Source organism: Jaculus jaculus, chromosome 5 (assembly GCF_020740685.1).
Source record: "Jaculus jaculus isolate mJacJac1 chromosome 5, mJacJac1.mat.Y.cur, whole genome shotgun sequence".
Lineage (NCBI taxonomy): Eukaryota > Metazoa > Chordata > Mammalia > Rodentia > Dipodidae > Jaculus > Jaculus jaculus.
In genome coordinates, this window is record NC_059106.1 from 5,169,673 (window position 1) to 5,194,627 (window position 24,955).

Below are 24,955 nucleotides of genomic sequence, written 5' to 3' on the forward strand. Positions count from 1 at the left end.
TTCTCCCTGCGGGGCACCTCGGCAGCTGCCCTTCTCCCTGCGGGGCACCTCGGCAGCTGCCCGGCTCGGGGTTCACGGGTTGCTGGGAGGCTTAGCCCCGTGTGGCAGCTGTCAGCCCTGCGCTGCTGCTACTTCACCTCCACTTTCTAGTCACTTCGTTCCCCCAAGGATGGCGCGCGTCCTCCTCAGCCTCGAGCTGGGAGTTTCCCGCTCTGTGTCCCCTTGCATCTGCAAATCTGCTTCTTACCGCAATCCCCTCTGCTGTTGCTAGCTGCCTCCTTGATCAGGAATATTCACTAGATTCTTAGGTGTGGTGGGTTCCTTCACACAGTCTAGCTCTCAGCGGAGTGACATCCTCACAGGGGACCTTCCCTTTCTTGTCATCAGCATCCTAACACTCTGAGCGTTTTCTCTGTGGCATCCATTACCCTCTAAGTTTACATTAGCTTACCTGTGGGTATCAGAAAGGGAAATTTTATTTTTCAATATGTGGATAACCTCTATGGCATTGCTTGAGTAGGTGCCAGGGACTTTTGTTGACTACTAGCACCCAAGTATGAGCTGGCACATGATAAATGCTCCATAGACATTGTTGAATGGAGGGCTGGAGAGATAGCTTAGCAGTTCAGGCACTTACCTGCTAAGCCTAAGGACCCAGGTTCAACTCCCCAGGACCCACATAACCCAGACACACATGATGACACATGCACACAAGGTTGCACATGCCCACAAGACGGTGCACATGCCTGGAGTTCGATGGCAGTGGCTGGAGGCCCTGACATGCCCAATTCTCTCTCTCACACACAATAAGTAATAAATTTTAAAAAGATTATAGAATGGAGTTGAAGCCATTTTACTTTGTGGGAGATTCCCCCAGCTCTTCATCTGCACCTCTGTGCTGGTCCTGCTGAAGCAGAGGTTCCGCGGCTGCTCTGGCCCCGTCCCCGACCGCAGCACCCCCGCCTCACCACTCACGTGCTTCGGAGTGTCCGCCTTGTGTCTAGACTCCCTTGGTATGTTTTGGCTATGGCTTTATCCTGATGATTTTTCATGAAAGTTACACAATTAGAGCTCCAGAGATGTGACAGGGCCTCGAGGTCCCTGTTCTGGTGTCACACCTATGAGATGCACACTTATTGGTGAGCAGTTGAGAGCAGCGGGAGAGATACAGGAAAAGTTGGAGGAGTAAACTGAGCGAACCGGAGCACGTAGGCAGGAGGTGCCAGGTTACCTGAGGAAGCTGGCTCTCGGCTGACCCTTTCCTAATGACGTGGCTTGTGGCAGAGGTGACTGGTTCTTCACTTTCTTTCATCTGCACAAGCAGATGTCACGTCAGGATGTGCTGAAGGCAACATGGCTCGAGTTGGCTTGCAGAAGGCTTTGGTTTTCATGTGTTCAGATGTTGATGGCTTTTGAAGGTGGCACATGTGTCTGGAGTTTGTTTCCAATGTCTGAAGGCCCTGGCCTGCCCATGCTCTCTATCTGGTTCTTTCTCTCTCAAATATATGAAATAAAAAGTAAAATAAAATTTTAAAAATGATCCATGAAGTATGTGAGATAGGAGAGGACTAATGACTACACATGGAATTTTTTTGTTGTTGTTGTTTTTGTTTTTTGTTTTTTGAGGTAGGGTCTCACTCTAGCTCAGGCTGACCTGGAATCCACTCTGTGTTCTCAGGGTGGCCTCGAACTCATGGTGATCCTCCTACCTCTGCCTCCCGAGTGCTGGGATTAAAGGCGTGCGCCACCACGCCTGGCTTACACATGGAATTTATAATTTATCAATTTCACGGTGTTCTGTGATTCAATAGTAACTGAGAAGACACGCAGTTACAGAACACACATGGCTTTTTTAAGGTGTTTTAAGGCAAATGTAACAAGAGCAGTTAGGGAAACAACTGAAAGGGAATGCCAAGGGCCAGGTGGCTCAAAACTGTGGTACATTTATTGTCAAACCTCAAATACGACCAAAGTGCAAGATCCCAGTGAATTACATATTTCCAACAATTAGCCAGTCCAGAACACTGTCTATGGAAATCAGGAACAACCCTCAGCAACTGAAAGAAAACAGCAGAAATTAAGTACGGAAATGGCTTGAAAAGCATTATTTATCAACTTAATCCCAGTGGTCCTGGCAGGACTGAGCAGGCCAAGTTTTCAAGCTTACTTGACATTCTCTGGACAGAAGAGGTGGGATGAAGCCGGCCGGGTTGGAAGACAGCAGAGTGAACACCAAGGTCCTGGCGTCCTGCGTGACGCCCGAGGCCTGCAGAAGTTAGTTTACGGCACGCAAAGACCAGGCCAGCCTTCCTCCGCCTGCGTGGTGTGCAGCCCCAGGCAGCACAAGGATATTCTCGGGTTCCTGAAGGCTGCGAGTGCCAGGACCATATTCTCCCAACAATCCAGAAACTTCCACTCCTTGTCGTTTTATTTTGTTGTATTTGTTTTACGTCATTTTTTTCTTTTCTTTTTTGAGGTAGGGTCTCACTCCAGCCCAGGCTGATGTCGAACTCACTTTGTACTTCCAGGCAGGCCTTGAGCTCACAGCAATCCTCCTGCCTCTGCCTCCTGAGTGCTGGGATTAAATGCATATGCCATCATGCCTGGATTACTTCAATTTTTTAGTTATAAAAGTTATTTCAAAATGATCACAGGCTGAATGTGGTGGTTCATGCCTCTAATCCCAGAACTTGGAAGGAAGAGATAGGAGGAGTGCTGTGAGTTTAATCCACCCTAGAGTAACAAATTTGGTCACTGGTCAGGTACTGATTTTGGAAGCATTATAACAGCGTTGTAGTCGGGTTCTCATGGCTGGTAGAAAGCACCCAACCAAGAGCAGCTTGTGGGAAAAAGGTTTATTTTGGAGTATAGGCTTGAGGGGAAGCTCCATGATATCAGGAAAAATGATGGCATGAGCAGAGGATGGACATCACCCCCTGGCCCACATAAGGTGGACAATAGCAACAGGAGAGTGTACCAAACACTGGCATGGGGAAACTGGATATAACACCCATAAACCTGCCCTCAACAATACACTGACTCCAGGAAGCATTAATTCCCAAATCTCCATCAGCTGGGAATCCAGCATTCAGAACACCTAAGTTTATGGGGGACACCTGAATCAAACCACCATATTCTGTCTCTGGCCCCCGTAAACTGATATCCACACATGATTTAAAATGCAATGCATTCAGTCCAACTTTAAAGTCCCAAAGTTTTTATCAATCCCAACAATGTCCAAACACCCCCATAATCCAAGGTCTTTTAACTGAGCCATAATACCAAAAATAACCTTTAAAAACCCATAATAAACATTCACACTGCAAAAGATGGCATTGGGCATAGCAAAGAAACATTCAACCAATACAAGATTTAAAACAACCAGGGCAAACACCAAACTCTGTAGCTTCAAGTCCAACAACTCTAGCCAGTGACAAATCTTCAAGTCCGATAATTCTAACCAGCAAGTCTCTGGCATTCCAATTCCGCCCCTCCAGCGAGGCTACTCACAGTCCTGGGAAACTTTATCGGGGCTGGCAGCTCCTTGGCAGCCATCTCATGGTCCCGGCATCTCCACTGGGTCTCCACTGCAACCCCACAGTTCATCCTCATGGCCCCATGGGGTCTCCATGCAGGCATCCTGCAAACCTGCTTCACACTGCCCATGGCCATTTCCAAAACACAAGACCATGTTGCAAACTCAATGACCCTCTCTTTCCTGCATTTCTTATACTCCACAATATTAGGTAGGGTGCCAATTTGTTAATCCAGGGGGGAATAAAGCAAACTTTGAAGAACAGGACACTCCTTGAGCACTCAGTCCCCTTCAAAAGAGTCTATATTCTTTTTTTAAAATTGTTTATTTATTTATTTGAGAGCGACAGACACAGAGAGAAAGACAGATAGAGGGAGAGAGAGAGAATGGGCGCGCCAGGGCTTCCAGCCTCTGCAAACGAACTCCAGACGCGTGCGCCCCCTTGTGCATCTGGCTAACGTGGGACCTGGGGAACCGAGCCTTGAACCGGGGTCCTTAGGCTTCACAGGCAAGCGCTTAACCACTAAGCCATCTCTCCAGCCCAAGAGTCTATATTCTTCCTATTGTCCCAGTGCAGGTCGGCTGGCCCAATCTCAAAGGTTGTAATCTCTCAATTGCAACTGAACAGGCAGCAGTTCACCCAAAGATTTTGTTTTTCTGTGCCATATCCTTCTGCTCACACCAGTTCATTTCTATGCAAAGCAACCCTGCACAACTTCTCAGGACACAGGCATAAGAGCAAGCTTCTCACACAAACTGCTAGCCCAGTCCAAACTAAGCTTTTTCTTACCCTCATATGCCAAAACTCACAGTGCATAGTTCTTACTGCAGTCAGGTCTTTCAACTCTGACCAGAATAGTCCATCAAGCTGTACTTACAGCACTGCAAGGCATGTCTTAGGCCAAGGTTTCAAATCCACATTCCCCTTGGAAATCAACTCTAAGAGGCCAAAGCCACACAGTCAGGTGTCTAGCAGAAATCCTACTCTTGGTACTTTACTGTTGCAGTCAGGTTCACATTGCTAGTAGAAATCACCCAACCAAGAGCAGCTTGTGGGAAAAAGACATTTATTTTGTCTTACAGGCTCAAGGGGGAAACTCCATGATGTCAGAGCAAATGATGGCATGAGCAAAGGGTGGACATCACTTACCCCCAGCCAACATCAGGTGGACAATAGCAATAGGAGAGTGTGTCAAACACTGGCATGGGGAAATTGGCTATAACACCCATAAGCCCGCCCCCAACAATACACTGCCTCCAGGAGGCATTCATTCTCAAATCTCCATCAGCTGAAAACCTAGCATGAAGAACACCTAAGTTTATGGGGGACACCTGAATCAAACCACCACACCCAGGAAGGAGAATGTTACTGTATTTGCAACATGGAGGTGGCCCCTAGGTGATGTGAGAAAGGTCACAGTCCCTATAGCATGGAGGCCTCAAGGGGCCATTGCATGGGTCCAGAAGTAGGAGCTGTGCATTGCAGTGGAGATCCCAGGCTTTTGGAGATGCCATGACTATGGGAAGTCTGCCCAGGAAAACCAGATGTTCATTCCAGCTCTCTCTCACTCCTCCAGAAAGCAGGAAGCTATGGCTGGAGGGCAAGAAGTTGGAACTCAATGATTTTTCCTAAGGTCACAGATGCCAAATATGGAGCTTCAAGACTTTATGTTTGTCCTGTATGCTTTCAATTTTGCATTGGTTCAATCTTTTATTGTTATGCCTTCTCTTTGCTGTGGGAACTTTATTTCATGCCATTGTGTGGGGGAAGCATTTGACTTGTGTTTTGATCTCACAGGGCTCATAGTTAAGAACCGTCTTGATTTTCAGAAGAGACTTTGGACATCGAGTGTTTGAATGGTGTTGGGACTGGTAAAGACCACAGGGACTTGTAAAGCTGGACTGAAGGCATTTTCTATTATGAGATGGCCATGAGTCCCTGGGACCCAGGAGCAGAATAAGATGGTTTGAATATAGAGTGTTCCCCATAGCCTCATGTTTGTGATTAAGCCTCATAGTCAAACACCAGTTAGTGAGCCTCTGGCATGTGGAGCCTTGCTGGAGGAGGTGTGTTGCTGGAAACAAAGGTTCATTAGTCCAGCTGCAAACTCAGTACTCAGACTACCTCCACCAGAGGGCATGATGCTAAGCTCCTGCTCTGCCATGCTTTCTGCATCGTGATGGAACTTCCTCCTTGAAAATGTAAGCAGAAGTAAACCCTTTCCTCCCATAAGCTGCTTCTTGTTGGATATTTTTGTCCCAGCAATGAGGAAATGAATGCTACATCGTGTAAACAATATGTAAACATACGCATATATACTAGCTTAGCTATGCGTAAATTCTAAAGGACCTGAAAATTTTATAGCCTCCATTTCCACTTGTCGTTTGCTATTTTATACTTGGACTGTTGCTCTGACTTTTACCCCTCACTGCACTAGCCAATCATTAATCCAAAACCTGTGCTTCTGAAGTAACTGCTCTTAGAATCAAGGTAGAAAACTTACACATCAAAGATAGAGTTGAGCCTGATTTCTCTATCTCTGAATGCTTGGGAGATGGGAGAGTGGTTGTGGCATGGCATGAGGGTTGATTGTCCCAAACCTGTCTGTGTCCCCAGAGGGAAGGAATTGCCTGGCCTGAACCCTTGGGGCTTGCAGCCAAGGAGAAACAAACAAGGAGGAAGAGGATGAGATCACTGGGATCCATGTGGGTGGCAGAGGTCTCTGCGGTGCCCTCCACGCTCAGGCAGCCAGTGCTCCATCCATACCTCGCACACCACCTGGTCCCCACAATGTCTAAACTGCCCCTGGTTCCTCCCTCAATACCTTCTTCCTCCACCCTTCCTTCCTTCTTTCCCTTTTTTTCCCCTTGGGATGAGTGTGTGACGGTTTGAGTGTAAAATGTTCCCCCATCCACTCCTGTGTTGAGTACTGAGTCCCCAGCTGGCCGTGCAACTCAGGAAGGCTGTGGACTCCTCGGGAGGAAGCGCCTGGCTGGAGGACGGTGTCGCGTGTGGGGCTCGGGGTTCTACACTCCGGCACACTCGCTGTGCTCTCTCTGCTGCCGTGAAGGTGTGCGCCCAGGCTTGTGATCCCGTCGCAGGTTCCCTGCATAGTGGACTCTGCAAATATATGCGTGTTGCAGTCCGGTCCGCATTGCTGGTAGAAATCACCCAACCAAGAGCAGCTTCTGGGAAAAAGAGATTTATTTTGGCTTACAGGCTTGAGGGGAAGCTCCACAATGGCAGGGGAAAACGATGGCATGAGTAGAGGGTGAATATCACCCCCTGGCTAACATAAGGTGGACCACAGCAACAGGAGGGTGTGCCAAACACTGGCATGGGGAAAATGGCTATAAAGCCCATAAGCCCGCCCCCAACAATACACTCCCTCCAGGAGGCATTAATTCCTAAATATCCATCAGCTGGGAACCTAGCATTCAGAACACCTAAGTTTATGGGGGACACCTGAATCAAACCACCACAATGCGGAAATAAACTTTTCCCTTTCCTAATTAGCTTCCCTTTTGGCATTTTGAGAAAAGGCAATGCCTGGGCACCACGGTACATGGTGCATGTCTGAGGACAACTTTTGGCTTGGTCCATCCCAGGAGGCGGGTCCTCTCGGTGCTCCCTACACCACTGGTGAGACCCCTCCCCCATCCCCTCGGCGCCCGCTCACCACTGGTGAGACCCCTCCCTTCCTGCAGTAGGCACACAGGGGTTACAGAAGCCTGGCACAGCTTCCACACGCTTCCCTTTATTTCTCTCTTTACTAGGATGTGCCTGCACATAAATTGCTCACAGGAGAGGAGGTGCTGAGATTGCCCAACCAGGGATGGGGCAGCCTCGAGAAGGTTCGCTGGAGGCCAGTCTGTCCCTATGCTTGATTGCTTCAAAGTGAATCTCTTGTGGGCAGCATTCAGTATCATGTTTTCATCTGTGTTGACAGTCTGTCTTTAAAAATTTTTTTTTAATTTCTTATTAAAATTTTTTTTGTTTATTTTTATTTATTTATTTGAGAGCAACAGAGAGCGAAAGAGGCAGACAGTTAGAAAATAGGCATGTCAGGGCCTCCAGCCACTGCAAAAGAACTCCAGACACATGCACCCCCTTATGCATCTGGTTTACATGGGTCCTGGGGAATTGAGCCTCAAACCAAGGTCCTTAGGCTTCACAGGCAAGAGCTTAAAAGCCAAGCCATCTCTCCAGCCCTAATTTATTTTTTTAAGGCAAGACCAATAGACTGGCCTTATTTTTTAATGTGTCAGAGACAGAAAGAGAGATGGAGAGGAAGAGGGAGAGGGAGAAGAGGAAGAGAGAATTGGCAAGCCAGGGCTCCAGCCACTGCTATAGAACTCCAGATGTAAATATGGTTGACTGATTTCTTGTATATACCCTTCATATCCTAACAATGTTATTTGTGTGATTTTTCCCACATTGAGATACTTCAGTTCTTTCTATTCCTATTTTCTTTTACTTCTTTTTGATAGCTATTTTTTTGTGGCTATCTTTCTAAGTTGATTTCATACCAGTTAAATTTCCCCAAAACTACATTTTATGTCTCTGTTTTCTTCTAATTACTGCTTTCAATGTTCCTTTTAACTAGTATCCATCAGATAGCTATCTATTTGGCTCATTTGAATTAATCTGGGAGTTCACTAATGGAATTTTCAAAAGACAGGTTCTCTGAGTTTATAAAACTTTTTCATTGTGTAGCTAAAGTATATTTTGTATATTTACTGGCTTTAAGAGTTGTTGTATAAATAATGTTTGTGATCTCTTCAATGTATTTCTAGTTGTTGTTTTTTTTTAATTGTTTATTTATGAGAGAGAGAGAGAGAATTAGGCATGCCAGGGCCTTCAGACAGTGCAAATGAACTCCAAATGCATGTGCCACCTTGTGCATCTGGCTTACATGGGTCCTGGGGAATCAAACCTGTGTCCTTTGGCTTTGCAGGCTTAACCACTAAGCCATCTCTCCAGCCTGTATTTCTGGTTTTAATATGAAAAATTCAAAGCAGTATATTTCCTTTCTGGAATGACATCTCTGTACCTGAAATGTAATGACTACAAACCAGGTGGCACATAAAATAACATACATTTTCAGAGTATTCAGAGCACAAATGTAGTTTAATTGATGTTATACCAGGCCAGGAAACAATGCAGGAACATTAGCAAATAGAACCAAGCTGGACATCAGCACAGAGCTTCTTTCTTACCAACAGCGATAAAGAGGGCGTGACCTTAGAGTTTCAAGAGTTCTGAAAATAAACCCAAATAATTATCATTTTTATTTAATTTAACTACTACTATACTTACATGTGACTATTTCTGAAGCTTTAGTATTCAAGCATATAAGTATAAAATGCCTACATTTTATTTTCAAAATGTCCAGAGGTCTCCAATTGCACAATTAATGGACACTCTCAATGGTAATTACTCATGGAGCAATAGACTGGGCTCTAGTGACCAATACCCCTTACGTGTTGGCCCAGTGACTCAACCATATCAAAATCCATCCCCTATAAATTACAATTACTGTCCACATCTTATTAATAATTCCAGCTTACTTGCCACACCAATGCTCATTGATTTGGGCAAGAAGACAGTATTTGAGAATTATTTTGTAAACCACAGTTAGGGAAGTTATCATTGCTACCATATGATAAATATCTCCAATGTGACATCAACAAGTTTCAATGTGTACAATGTGTAATGTGTAACATTACACATCTAGACTGCCACTCCCTCGGCCACATGCCAAGATCACAACAGCTATGTATGGCTCGTCTGTTCCAGATTGGAGGGCAAAAATTACAGTCCATTTCTATCGAAGTGGAAACTCTATGGGAGAATGTTGTACAGAGAAATCCTTTCATAATTTCTCTATAACAAGGTGATCCACGAGGAGGAACATTTAAGCAAAGCCAGCGTAGATTGAACATGTTCACTGAATTTTCTAGCAGTAGTTACAGGGGTTCATTAAAAAAAAAAATCAGCTGCAACGGTTTGTATATGAGCTTGGTTCATTCCCACTATATGTTCATGAAGTAATGACCTTCATAGTTTCCAAATACGGAAACATGTTAGTTTCTCTCACAGAATCTCGCTTAACTATTGTGGGAATAAGGACAGAGAATTGAGTGCGTGTGCATATGTGCTTTCATGCATGTGGAGCCCAGAGAACCACCTCAAGTGTTGTTTCTCAGGGACACCATCCACCTTTGCTCTCCGTGGCCCGGAGCTCAGCAGTCAGGCTAGATTAGCTGGCCAGTGAGCCCCATGGATCCCCTGAACCTCCCCAGTGGGCACCACCACATGTGGCATGTTTCCTGTGGATTTTGGATGTCAAACTCAGATCCTCATGCTTGTGAGGTAAGAACTTCACAGATACAGGTAGCTTCCCAGCCACTTTATTAGTTTTTCACATAAAACAGGGCTCTAAGATGTAAGATTAGCATCATGGCACCAATTTTTGCTTGTGAAAAAATAGCACTCAAGGTCTGAAGGAATACTAAGCAAGCTAAATACATATGGTGGTGAAAATCCAGATCAGATTTAGGCTAATCTCCTCTAACATTAGTTCTGTTCTCTAAGAGATAGTAAAATGTGGCTAAAGTGATTTTTAAAGATATTTATTTATTTATGAGAGAGAGAATGGGTGTGCCAGGACCTCTAGCCACTGCAAACAAACTCCAGATGCATGTGCCAACATGTGCATCTGGTTTACATGGCACCTGGAGAATCGAACCTGAGTTCTTAGACTTCACAGGCATGCGACTTAACAGCTAAGCTGTCTCTCCAACCCAGTTAAAAGGTTTTCTTATTCTTTTATTTTTTGGGTTTTCGAGGTAGGGTCTCACTGTAGCTCATGTTGACAGGAAATTCACTCTGTAGCCTCAGGGTGACCTCCTGACTGCTGGGATTAAAGTGTGTGCCGCCATGCCCTGCTCCCAGCTAAAGTATTTTAATGTTCTAGAATATTTGGGTGGCAAAACTTGTACCTTTAAAATTCCTTTTAGGCAATATCTATCATCAAGGACATTTCCTGTTCTCTACTCTTCATTATGCCTTTAGTGACAACTCTGAATACTGACATTGTCACACATCATCTGAATATGGTGATTCCCAAACCTGTCCATTCTAGTACATGCTGGCTGATGTGATGGTGTTCAAGCCGTTCTCAAGAGCTCCCTTAAGGTTAGTTTGAGTCTCTACCCATTTCTCACTGCTCGAGACATCACAGAGGAAGACAGACAGTGTCACTCTGCTCTGACTGACATCAGGTGCACCACCCACAAACTTCAGCATTTTATCATTTATTACCCCTTGTCTTTCTTATAAAGTAATGTCACACTTTAATAGAGTTCATGATAAGACCCCCAAATATCTTTATGGCTTGTTAAGTACAAAGCCTAAAACCCCCACCCCTGCCCCAACAGCATGGGCCCACCATAGAGCCATGAAACACTTTCACATGGAGGGTAGGGGAAATTTGAAAAGATAGATGTAGATCCTAAGGAGAGAGCCATGCCATCATACCTCAAAAGGGCCCTGGCCAAAATTAAAAACAATTGGCGAAACAAGCAAGGGTGCTGTTTTCTTGGTGAACCGGGTGAACCAGCACAAGGGTGAAGGAGATCAACACAGAGAAAAATCAACTCCTACCAAATCAGTGATCCAGAGACCCAGAGGCCCCCAACACCTCATCACTGAAGCAGACCAAAAATGAACCCAACATGGCTCAGGGAAATTTTGTGGAAGAGGGGGGCAGTAAGAATGTCAGAGCCACATGTTGGGTCATGATATGCTGGACATTTATCCTACCCATAACTGTGGGCTAACTCCAGAATGCACAACCCATATACCTCAACAAGGAGGGGCCAAGGGGAGGGGATAGGACATGGACAAGCCTTACAATGGTACTAAATTGACTGTATTCACTGAGCATAAAACTAATTAATTAAAAAAAAATCCGGGATGGAGAGATGGCTTAGAGGTTAAGCGCTTGCCTGTGAAGCCTAACGACCCTGGTTCGAGGCTCGATCCTCCAGGACCCACATTAGCCAGATGCACCAGGGGGCGCACGTGTCTGGAGTTTGTTTGCAGTGGCTGGAGGCCCTGGTGTGCCCATTCTCTTTGTCTGTCTGTCTCTGTCTGAATCTCTCTCTCTCTCTCTCTCTCTGTTTCTCTCTCTCTCTCTGTCACTCTCAAATAAATAAATACAAATAAACAAAAAAATTTTAAAAATCCTTAGCAACTGGCTGTGCAATAGTTAAATTTCAATGGTTGGAGGAGAGTGAAGGCTTACTTGTGACTTCAAAATAATTGTAAAAGATTTTGGTTAGAAATATGTAGAGGGTAGCAATTTGAAACAAACTCACCTTTGCCAGCCTCTCACGATCTAGTGCTTTTCTGCTTACCCGGGGCGACTCCACGGCGGTCCGTATGCACCGTCCACTCACATCGCATTCCCCCTTGCACTGCTCACGGTATCTTGCTTCTCCTCCTCCGAATTCCCGATTCTTTTAATTATGGTTCTGGAATGACTTTTCATAGAGCAGAATGTAGCACTAAACAAACAGCAGTGGGTAATTTAATTTCACTAAATCTGGTAAGATTTTTATTACACTTGACATCATGGACAACAGATATGAGTCAAGCAAACAAGATGCAAACGTAGATCAGAAATGACATGGCACTAGGACAACTCCAAATGAGAGCTGTGAGGAGCCGGGTCAGTGGTCCGCCAGGAGCAGAAATGCGCAGGGCACTTGCTAAGGCAGAGAGCTGGACGTGACCCCGAGCTTCTGACTCGCTGGATTTGAAGTGGGGCCTTGGATTCCATGTTTAACTGTGCAGTTCGGGGACATGGCCGTTGCCACCATCCATCACCAGAACTTTCCATCTAGCAAAGCCGAAGCTCTGTGACTATTACACAAGAGTTTCCCACACCCTGTACCCTCATAACTATTTCTGTATCTATGAATTTATGAATAGATCTTGACTTTAACTACCTCATGTGGGGGTTCTTACATAGTTGTCTGTCTCTTTGCAACTGATTGTTGTGGAATGCCATGTGTGGTATGTCAGGATTTCTGTCCTCTTTTTGTTTGTTTGTTTTTGGTTTTTCAAGGTAGGGTTTCACTCTAGCCCAGCTCAGGCTGACCTGGAATTCACTATGTAGTATCAGGGTGGCCTTGAACTCACAGCAATCCACCTACCTCTGCCTCCCAAGTGCTGGGATTAAAGGTGTGCGCCACCACGCCTGGCGGGATTTCTGTCCCTTTTAAGATAATATTCTATTAGACTAATACTACATTAAATTTCACAATTCACCCATCAATGAACAACTTGGGGTTTGTAACATTATGCAATTGTGAATGATGCTGCAATCAACATGGTTATACAGATATCAACACAGTTACTATTTCCAAGTTATTCAGGTACATGTCCAGGAGAGAAGTTGGTGGTCATTTTATCTGAAACATTTTGAGGAAACTCCACATGGTTTTCCATATGGGCTGTACCATTTCCCATTCCACAACTAGCACATGAAGTTTCCAATTTCCTGATGTCCTTTGTCAACATCCTTCCTCCCCCTTCCTCCCTCTGTCCTTCCTTTTCTTCTGTCCTTCTTCAGGCACAGGGGATAAAGCCTAGGGTTTTGTGTATGCTAGACAATGTAACTGAGTTACATTCATCTCTGCCATCTTTTTAAATAGTTTTATTTACTTTCTAGCAGAGACACACAGACACAAAGAGAGAGACACACAGAGAGAACGGTCATGCTGGGGTTGCCAGCCACTGCGAGTGGACTCCAGACACAGGTGTCACTTTGTGCATCTGGTTTTACGTGGGTACCAGGGAATATAATCTGGGTCATTAGGCTTTGCAGGTAAGCGCCTTAACCACTGAGCAATCTCTCCAGCCATCTTTTTACTTTTTATTTTGAAACAGCTCCTTCCTAAAATATACTCTCTACCCTAAGGATGCTTTTGAACATGAAATTATCTAGTCTCAACCTCTCTCATAGCTGGAATTACAGCTCTTCCACCCCCAGGCCCAGTTTATGGTTGTTTTTTTTTTTCAATCATTTTCTTCTTCCCTCTCTGTCCTCCTTGCTATAAATAGCCATCCATTGAGTATAAAAAGTGTTATCCTTGGGCTGGGAAAGATAACCAGTGGCTCTACAAAACCTGCTAAATGGAGTTTGATCCCCATGACCTATAGAAAGCCGGGTGCAAAGAGGCACATCCCGTAATCCCAATGCACTTATGGCAATGGAAGCCAGGGCCAGCAAAGTCCAGAAACTCATGGGCCAGTGGCGATGGCCTGCTGAGCAGCAAAACAACAGGATTATGATTTCAAGATTCCACATGAATTTGAAAATGGACTTTTCTGTTTCTGTAAATGCCTTTGAAATTCCAGCAGAGATGTTTCGGAATCCTGTGACTGCTTTCCGTAGTGTTAACACTTAGCAATAAAATTTCATATTGTGAATATTTTCAGTTTTTAAAAGTCTACTGCTGGACTGGAGAGATGGCATAGTGGTTAAGACATTTGCCTGCAAAGCCTAAGGACCCATGTTAAATTCCTCAGATCCCATGCAAGCCAGACACACAAGGCGATACATGGTCACACAGGTACACAAGGGGGCGCATGCATCTGGAGGTTGATTACAGTGGCTGGAAGCCCTGGTGTGCCAATTCTCTCTCTCTTGCTCTCACTCTCTCATAAAAAAAAAAAAAACTAGTCTGCTGGGCTTGCTTCAAAAAAATAAATCAATGAAGCCTGCTGCTGGCTAAGATGAAGGGAAATAGTGTTTTCACGTATTTACTGGCAGAACTATCAGTTGTGATGATTATGGGAAGATTTTGCCAATGCCTATGGAAATTAGAAGCATGATAAGGATGTATGCAATGACACTTATTGCATCGTTGCTTGTAGTGACATCAAAAACTTAAAGGTCATTCAATAAAGGAACTATTGAATGAGGTGTGACATGTTTACATTTCAGCACAGTATGCAGAAAATAACCAGTGTGAGAGATCTGTATCAAGTAACCTGGATTTATCTGCTCACTGTACGAAACCACCATGCAGACGGGAACATCCGGGAACACTGTTGTGCACGGTGTTGGTTGCTTGGTGGAAGGGGCACACAGGTTGAGGATACTGGGAAACAAGAAAAGGGAACAGAACACAGTTTCCATTCACACATCTGTATCAGTGATTCTTTTCACCTTTAGTGATGTTTTTTGGAGGTGACAACCTGCTGGTTACTTGGAAATTCAAAACCTTTCTGGCTTAAGCTGGTAAAGTTAAGCATCTCTGAAAAAAACGAGAAGAATATCATTAAATGATATGAGAAATAAATTAATTTCAACTGCTATAAAAATTTAAAAAATATTGTACAAGTTTTATTGATTTACATGTGTGTGTGTGTGTGTGTGTGTGTGTGTGTGTGTGCATGCCCTTGCCGGGGCCTCTTGCGGTTGCAGACACACACCAGGTGCACGCACCACTTTTTATGGCCAGCTTATGTGGGTGGCTTGGGAATTAAACCTGGTTCAAAAGGCTCTACAGGCAAGGGCCTTTAACTGCAGAGCCATCTTCCTAATCCCCCTAAAACTTAGCAAATTTTAATTCCATTCCAAAGGATTGCTTCCTTATAGTACTTTTTAAAAATCTAGATAAAGTACCTTAACCAGCACAGACAGACCCTGTCTGCATTTTTCTCGCACACTAGCCAATATTTTGCTAAAGTGTGTGTAAAATAGGGAAAAGAAAGACTAGAGCTGGGTGTGCTGGCATACCAGCTCAGGATGCTGAGGCAGGAGGATGGACATTCTGATGCCTGTCTGACCTATGTAATGACTTTGATGGCTATCCATGTTAACCACAGCAAGATCTTGCCTGAAAAAGTATTTTAAAAATAGGATAGCTATGTCCAAATGTTAGAGAAAGGTTATTTTTAAAACAGAAGGGCAAAGCTGGACGTGGTGGCGCACGCCTTTAATCCCAGCACTCAGGAGGCAGAGGTAGGAGGATCGCCATGAGTTCAAAGCCACCCTGAGACTACATAGTGAATTCCACATCAGCCTGGATTAGAGTGAGACCCTACCTCAGAAAACCAAAATAAATAAATAAATAAATAAAATAGAAGGGTAATAAACAAAACATCAAGAAACTAAGTTATACATTTCAGACATAGATTTTTCTCTACATAACGCTGTCTACCTTTTGGTAAAAGAAGATGACAATTCCACAATGAAAAATATGGTTCAGGAATGGATGGGGGGAGGGGCACTAATGCTGTTAGGAACATTTTTTTTCAATTCTGGGAAGAAAAATATAGTAATGAAGAGTATTAATATCTGTTTACTTGGAGAGAAAGGCAGAACACAGGCCAGGTAGAGAATACTATTTTTTTTAATTTAGGAATGCATTTGTGTGTGTGTGTGTGCACACGCGTGCACATACTCACGTGTGCTTAATGTGCATATTATTGTGTGTATGTGTGTGTTTGTGTGTGTGCAAATGTGGTTGTGGGTGAGCCACGGCATGCGTGTGCGGGTCAGCAAACAACGTTCTCTTCAGGCCTCCACTTCTGGGAAGCATGATTCCCACTCTGGACTCTCTCTGGCCGTGCTCTTGGCAGGGGTGCCCCGGAAACCTTCCTCTGTCCTCCTCCTATCTCCCCATCAGCGTCCCGGGGAGTCAGCATGGGGGGTAGAGAGGCCCGGCACGGCCTCTGACTTCTTACTTCATGCCTAGGGACTGAAATCAAGTGCCCTTGCTTGAGCCCAGAAGAACTACACTGAGCCATCTCCCTAGCCCACTGGGACAACTTTCTAAGAGTTAGTCTGCAAAGCGTACATGACCACGTGAAATTTCACAACGTATTCCTGCACAAAAAGGAACATTCAACGGTGTGATTCTGCCATTCCCTTTCAGAACGAAGGCTTGGTGTTCTGATGGAAATATGTATCCACAGGCTGGAAGGGAGGCTAAATGGATAATGCATTTGCCAGGCACACGGGCGTTCAGGTCCCTAGACCCCACGGCAAAGCTGGAACCCCTGGGGCTGGAAGGGGGTGCTGTGACTTCAGCCTGCCTGTGGAGACATGGGAGGTGGAGACAGAAGCTCGGGGCCGACACAGCGCTGCCCAGCAGTGAGAAGGGAGCGGGAGCCTCCAGCGGTGCAGAAGGCGAAGGCTGAATGCGGCCCCTGACCAACACGCACAGTAGAGCGTGCACGAGCCTGCCTCCACACCCACGAGCCTGCACACGTGTGTGCACGCACGCACAGCCAGCACTCCACTTCCTGACAACCTCGCCAACAGTGACCTTTTGGGTTATGCGCTTGAAGTACTGGGGATTGAACCCAGGGCTTTTCATGGGGTAGGCAAGTATTCCTCCGATGAGAGGTGGAGATGTCCGTCTCCATTGTCTTTTTACTGTTTATTTTGAGGCATGGTCTCAGTAAGTTCCCAGACCAGCCTTGAACTTGCAGTCCTCTTGCATCCACCAGGCCCAGCTTATTTAGCTAAAATGCAAATTTTCAAATATAGTTTTATCTTTGTAAAATGCCCCCTACATTTCGTGAACACAAGGTGATCTTACCACAATGAAAAAAAAAAATACGGTGCCAAGAATGGTGGGAGCTATTAAGAAATGCAATTATCAACACATTTTTGATAACTGTAAAAAAAAGTGATAAAAAGTTCAACATCTGCTTATTTGTAGATGAAGGTTGAAATGAGAGCAAAGTATGGACCTGCTACAGATAACTTTGTTGAAGGTGGTGGATAAAATTCACAGGAACGTGGGTGGGAGCAATGGTCCAGCGGGTAAAGCACTTGCTGCTCATGCCCAGGTACCCACGTGTGACTGTCAGGCCCCACATGCAATTTTGTAAAAAGCTGGAAGCCAAGGTGGGCTTCTGCAACCCCAGTACACTGAGGAGGTTTGAGGTAGAGACAGGAAAATTTCTGGAAGCCCACAGAGAGGACAGGATAGACCAATGGGTAGAATACGAGAGACAGCGTCACCTCAAGGCGGGAAGGAGGGCCAAGGACGACACCCAAAGCTGGCCTCTGACCCCCACACATGCATTTGGCACATGCATGCATCCACTCACACATGAATATGCACATACATCACACACACACATCATTTTAAAGGAACTTACGCAAACATGGGAAACAGGATATTCCCATGTATAAGCATGGAACTGTCCTGGTGTAAAGTGTATTCATCAATGACAGAGTGTCAAAAGAAAATTATGGGCAAATTTGGCTTTATCCAAATTAAGCCTACTATTTTTTTTTTGTTTATTTGTTTTTGTTTTTCGAGGTAGGGTCTCACTCTGGTCCAGGCTGACCTGGAATTAACTCTGTAGTCTCAGGGTGGCCTTGAACTCACGGCGATCCTCCTACCTCTGCCTCCCGAGTGCTGGGATTAAAGGCGTGCGCCACCATGCCCAGCAAGCCTACTATTAATCAAAGGTAAGTATCACTGTGTAATGAATATATATTTAAAAAGAATAAGTAAAACTGTAAATGGAGAAAAACAGCACACAGCATAGCAGAAAATATTTCTAAATCTTATATGCAATAAAGGTTTTATAGCCAGAGTTATCTTCTTAGACATCTGAAGCTCAGAAACTATAAGACAAGTAAAAACTGGGTGCATTTTTGTACCAGATATGGGGCAAAGACTGCCCTTTCTACATTCGTTGGTCCTGGGGCCTCTGACCATGGGTGTGGCCGTGGGAGCCTTTATATCTGTGACTTCTCCTGTTTCCCTGGTCTGTGTGGCATCTGCTCATGCCAGGGCCACGGGGCCCACACTGCTCTAGCTTCATAGTCTGTTTTGAAGTCGTGAAGGGTCTCTGCCTACTTTATCCATGAGCGTTTTGGTTCTTTCATCTTTGAAGTTTCCATGTAAATGTTAACGTGTACCTTCTTATTTCTGCAAATGTCCCTATAACTTAACACCTTCTGTGGTCTCGTCACCCATGCAATGTAAGTTCACATCACCAATGGTTTCCATCCATGCACAGTTCACGGCTCACTAAGGTGAAGGCAAATTGCACCTTCATACATTTACTGGCAGAAATATTCATGGTAATAATTCTAGAAAGATTAGGTGATATCTGTGAAAACTAGATGTCTTTATACCCTTCACCCAATAATCCCAGATACACATAGAGACATAAGAGGTATAGTAAGATATTTACATTGATATTTATTCCACCATGAATTGTAGTTGCAATGAAAAACATAAATGAACTTTTAAAAATTAAATTTAAAACTAAAGAAATAAATATTTAGGGCTGGAGAAATGGCTTAGCAGTTAAGGCATTGCCTGTGAAACCTCAGGACCCAAATTTGATTCACCAGTACTCACATAAACTAGATGCACAAGGTGGCATATGGGTTTGGAGTTCATTTGCAGTGTCTGGAGGACCTGGCACACCCATACACACACACACACACACACACACACACTCTCTCTCTCTCTCTCTCTCTGCCTCTTTCTCTCTCTCTTAAATAAATAAATAAAATAAAAATAAAATTTAATTGTAAAAAGAAATAAGTATTTGAAATTTTTACATTGATATTTATTGCATCATAGATTGTATCTGTGCTGACAAAAATGCAAAAAGATCATTCATTGGAGGAACTATTGAATAAGTTATGACAGGTCCACATTTTAGAACATCCACAGAAAATTAAAAGTGTGAGAGATCAAAGAATTCTACCAGCTTTCCTGGGTTCAAATTAAGGAAAACCTATGCATATGATCCTCTTACTATTCAGAAGCACACAGCCCTCCGCACATCCACACGCACTCATGGGAGAGGCACGGGACACACTGCTCGGAGGACCAGCGGTTCAGTAGCGGAGGCACAGGGTGAGGACGGCAAACCCAGGTGCCACACGGGCCAGGGAGACAGAGGAGAGGTCACAGATACAAAGGCTCTCATGGCCACACACGTGGTCAGAGGCCTCAAGACCACGGAATGGGAAGGGAACACAGAGGTTGAGTGCACACATGTGAACCACAGCGAGTCCTTTACCTTTATGGACACGTCTTTTGGTAGAAGTTGAGGCAGACAGATTGTTTTGAAGTTCAACACTTTTCTCATTCAAGTTTATAGGCTTAGCATGCTCTGAAAAAAATAACAGTGTCACTAAATAATAGTAGAAATAAGCTAACTTAAACTTTTAACCCCCCCAAAGGTCTTCATCTCCAAAGTACATTTTTCTTATAAATATTTTCAGTAATATATATAAAACAGTTTTACACACAGATTTTGTCTGAACTTTCTTTTTTTTCAAATTTTTATTTATTTGAGAGCGACAGACAGAGAAAGCAGCAGATAGATAGAGAATGGGCGCGCCAGGGCCTCCAGCCACTACAAATGAACTCCAGATGCATTGTGCCCCCTTGTGCATCTGGCTTATGTGGGACTTGGGGAATCGAGCCTCGAACCGGGGTCCCTTGGCTTCACAGGCAAGTGCTGAACCGCTAAGCTGTCTCTCCAGCCCTGAACTTTCTTTGAATGGTAGTGAAATGTTATAGAAGAGCATTATAAGGGGCTGGGGAGACGAGTTTCCAGGTAAGATCACTTGTTGTGTAAGCAGAACGACCTGGGTCTGTCCTCAGCAGCCACATATGACAAAAGCCTGTTGCCGTTGTGCACGTTCACGTGTAACCCAGGGCTGAGGCGAGGCACAGATGGGAGGATCACTGGGCCTGCTGGCCAGTCTAGCTACATAGGGTGCGTATGTCACACACCACACTTACCAACACGCATGGGTCACACACCACACTTACCAACATGCGTGCGCCACACACCACACTTACCAACATGTGTGCGCCACACACCACACTCACCAACATGCCCAACAGTGCATTCTAAGAATGTGAGCCAGCCCCTCAGAAAGAACATAGTCACTTACATACTAATGCGAATCGTTTGCATGTTACTTATAAAATTCCCTGTTCCCCAGCTAAGCAAATCATTCGTAATTGCCCCATATGTAAGCCTCTCCATTTACGTAGTGGTATAGCAGGAGTTAGTCCTAGAGGAGCTGCTCCTGATGTTATGGCAAATGGATGCTGCACATGTTCCTGAATTTGGACAATTATCACATGTACCTGTTTCCATAGATACTTGATCTCAATTTGTACAGGCTACACCTACACTATTCATGTTGTTCAGCGTCTGTTGGAGGCTATGGCTGTTTTGGGTTGTGCTGGTCACTTAAGACTGATAATGACCCTGCATATGTATCTTCAAAGTTTGCACAATTCTGTACAATGTATCAAATTAAACATATTACAGGCATCGAATATATATAAAAAAGAAAAGAAAATGGAAGACCTGCCAGGCGTGGTGGCGCACGCCTTTAATCCCAGCACTTGGGAGGCAGAGGTAGGAGGATCGCCATGAGTTCGAGGCCACCCTGAGACTACATAGTGAATTCCAGGTCTGCCTAAGCTAGAGTGAGACCCTACCTTGAAAAACCAAAAAAAGAAAAAGAGAAAGAGAAAGGAAGGCCCGCGCGGGGTGTGGCAGCACACGTGTGCAGTGTCAGCATTCAGGAGGCGGGGGCCGGGGGTGGAGTGTGCACGCTTGTTTCACATTCTGCTGAGTTTGACACTGGCATTTTTTTTTCAATTATTTATTTATTTATTTATTTGAGAGCAACAGACACAGAGAGAAAGACAGATAGAGGGAGAGAGAGAGAATGGGCGCGCCAGGGCTTCCAGCCTCTGCAAACGAACTCCAGATGCGTGCGCCCCCTTGTGCATCTGGCTAACGTGGGACCTGGGGAACCGAGCCTCGAACCAGGGTCCTTAGGCTTCACAGGCAAGCGCTTAACCGCTAAGCCATCTCTCCAGCCCTGACGCTGGCATTTTTATACATAGCAACCTGTCTCAAAAGAAAATAGGTTGCTAAATTGTTCTTTTTTAGCTTGTTTTATTCTAACGTGTATCAAAATGATATTCTTCATTATGTGAAATATGTTTCATTCTGATGAATGTTAATTTGTCCATAGTTTTCCATTTTGACCATGTCTTTGATGCCAATTTAAAAAGCTAGTATCACGACGCTCCCCTATGTCTTACTTTACTCTCTTTACAATTTGGTGCTTAACTGTACCTGTATTTATTTGTAGAAAAGTCATGGGACTATTGTAGGGCTTAGCATATTGGTTTTCTGGTTGAAGAGAGGACAGGCTTGAAGACTGAGAGAAAGGAGATAATTTTAACGTACTCATGTGTCACAAAGACTGTTTACCTTTACGGAGAGTTTTTATTACAGGAGAGGTTGAAACATGCAGATTATTTGGAAGATCAATGCCTTCCTCACCCAAGTTTATCACGTTAGTCTGTGCTGTAAAAATGAAAACAGTGACATAAAATTTTACTCTAAAGAAACATATTTCAAATTTTTTTCTTACTTTCTTCTTTTTTTCTTTTTCTTTTTCTTTATCTTTCTTTTTTTTTTTTTTTTTTTGAGCGGGGAGTGTTTTTGAGGCAGGGTCTCATCATAGTCCAGGCTGACCTGAAACTTTCTCTGTAACCCAGGCTGGTCTTGAACTCATGGTGCTCTTCCTACCTCAGCCTCCTGACTGCTGGGATTAACACTCGACACTCAACCCACTGAAACTTTTGTTAAAAAATGAAATGAATCTTAATTTTTAAAAGAACAGCTTAATTACAAGCAGCTTAAACAGCACAAATAATTTTTTTTCCTGAATTTTCATTGCCTGGTAGTTGATATTGTATAAAAGTACCTTACAGAAGTAGAAGGTAAGAATGGGGTACACTCCTGTTGGCCCACTGCTTAAAAGCCCAATGCAGAAAGATGCAAATAGTTCTGTTCTTGATGTGCAAAAGTTTTAATTCTTACAAAGCCTAATTTGTCCATATTTTTGGTGTGTTTGTGTGAGTATGGTTTGTGCATGTGTGTGTGATATGTGTGCATGTGGTATATGCATATGTGTGTGTGATATATGTAGGTGTGGCATATGTATGTGTGTGTGGTATGTGCATGCATGCGTGTGAGTGTGGTATGTGCAGGTGTGTGTGCAGTTCTGTGTGCATGTCCCATGTGCTGTCTGTCACTCTTACATACTACTTCCCTGCGAGAGTCTCTCATTGGGCCGATTGCTAGTTATTAGTTAGACTGCTGGCCAGGCAAACCCAGCAATGCTCCTGCCTCCACAACCCTCAGCACTAGGGTTATAGGAATATATCAATATGCCTGTTTGGATTTTTTTTAACCTGGATGCTGGGGATTGAGTTCAGGTCCTCATGTTTGTCCAGCCCCCATAATTGTCTTTATTAACCAATCCAAAAACATGGCCAAATTGAGCATCTAAAAATAAATTTTCACATGTAATGTTTTTCTTAATTTTAAAATAATTTCGTTTAGTTCCACTCGTATTTGTAGGCCTTTAATTATATTATGCATACCATTGAAGGTACAGGCCAAGATTTGACCTTGTGCATGGGCCCATCATGCTTCCTAACACCATCTGCGACAAACTGACCTCTTGCCACGGCTGTGCTTGGTGTCCTTGACCATGTATGTGGGAGCTGACTTCACAATCCCTCTTCCATTTCCCTGGTCTGTGTGTCATCTTTGCAACTGCCAGAGCCATCATGACTTCATTACTATAGCTCCATAGTAAGTTTTGACATCAGGACCTGTCACTCTTTGTGATTGCTTATTTTTTATAAGATTATTTTGACTATTACAGACTTTCAAGATTCCATGTGAATTTTAAAATGGACTTTTTTTTTCTATTAAATATCTTTAGAATTACAAAAGAAATTTTTTGGAATCTTTTGATAATTTTCTGTTGTTTTGACACAACAATTCAATGTTCTATTGTTAATATTTTCAGTCCATAAAAAGACCGCTGATGGCTAAAATAAAGGGAAATAGTAATTCCATATATTTACTGGTAGAACTATTAACTATAATTTTTCAGGAACGTCTTTTGCAACATCTAAGAAAACTAAAAGCATTTATATCCTTAGTTCAACAATCCCACTCCCACATTCTGTTTAATGGAAACATAAACATTCTGATAAGACTGTGTGCAATGACATTCACTAGCACATTGATTGTAGATTGTTGCGATATACACTAAAAACTTACAAGGTGGTTCAGTAAAGAACTACTGACTAAGCCGTGATGTGTTCACATTTTAGAACATCACACAGCAAAGCAAAGGTGAGAGACAGGGAAGAATTCAGACAATGTCCCTGGGCTGAGAAAGAAGGACTTATGTATACGATACTAGTATTGGTCAGAACCACAGACTCCTCCATGGATCGCATGCATCCATGTATATGGAGAATGTGGGAACATGCGCTGTGCTCCTGGTAGGGTAGTCTGGTAGAAGGGGCACGGGGTGAGGATCCTGGAAAATGGAAACAAAGAGAACAGAACAATTTGATTGCATACACCTGTACTACAGCGATTCATTTACCTTTATGGACACGTTTTTTTGTAGAAAAGGGCATAGTGTGCAGATCATTTGGATATTCAGAATCTTTCTCAGCTAAGCTTATCAGCTTTGGCTCCCCTGAAAAAAATGACTATATTAATATTCAATGATATTAGAAATCAATTAATCTCAACTTTTTGTTTTTGTTTTTGTTTTTCAAGGTAGGGTCTCACTCTGGCCCAGGCTGACCTGGAATTCTCAGGGTGGCCTTGAACTCATGGTGATCCTCCTACCTCTGCCTCCCAAGTGCTGGGATTAAAGGTGTGCGCCAGCATGCCCAGCTTTAATCTCAATTAAAAAAAAAAATTCTTGCCGGGCGAGGTGGCGCACGCCTTTAATCCCAGCACTTGGGAGGCAGAGGTAGGAGGATCACCATGAGTTCGAGGCTACCCTGAGACTACATAGTTAGTTCCAGGTCAGCCTGGACCAGAGTGAGACCCTACCTCGAAAAAGAAAAAAAAAAAAAAATTCTTGCCAGCTGTAGTGGTGCATGCCTTTAATCCCAGCATTCAGGATGCAGAAATAGGAGGATCCCCGTGAGTTTGAGGCCAGCCTGGGTGACAGAGGGCAGGCAGGTCAACCTGAGCTAGAGTGAGACCCTGCCTCAAAAACAAAACAAAACTAAGTTAAAATGTTTCTTTTTATTAAAAAATATTTTTAACGTAGGTATTCATTTATTTGAGAGAGACTAACTATGGGCACAGCAGGGCCTCTTGCCACTGCAAATAAACACCCGATGCATGCACCACCTTGTGCATTTGGCTTTACAGGGAACCGAACTAGCGCCAGCAGGCTTCGAAGCCAGTGCCTCACCCCGGAGCCATGTCCCCTGCACACTCTCTTCCCAGTCCTCGTCTGTTAGAATAGTCTCTGG

General features: G+C 44.1%; 1 protein-coding gene across 1 annotated transcript in view; it reads right to left on the reverse strand.

The window, feature by feature from the left end:
* Positions 1-1,112: 1,112 nt before the first annotated feature.
* The window catches only part of LOC123460583 (coiled-coil domain-containing protein 7-like), a 135,085-nt gene continuing 111,242 nt past the window's right edge, over positions 1,113-24,955 (reverse strand). Inside the window, exons 13-15 of the mRNA XM_045148613.1 lie at positions 2,168-2,266; positions 1,232-1,312; positions 1,113-1,118 (exon numbers count right to left, since the gene is read on the reverse strand). Of these exons, the coding sequence (XP_045004548.1) occupies positions 1,113-1,118; positions 1,232-1,312; positions 2,168-2,266 (186 nt within the window). The remainder of the gene's footprint in view (positions 1,119-1,231; positions 1,313-2,167; positions 2,267-24,955) is intronic.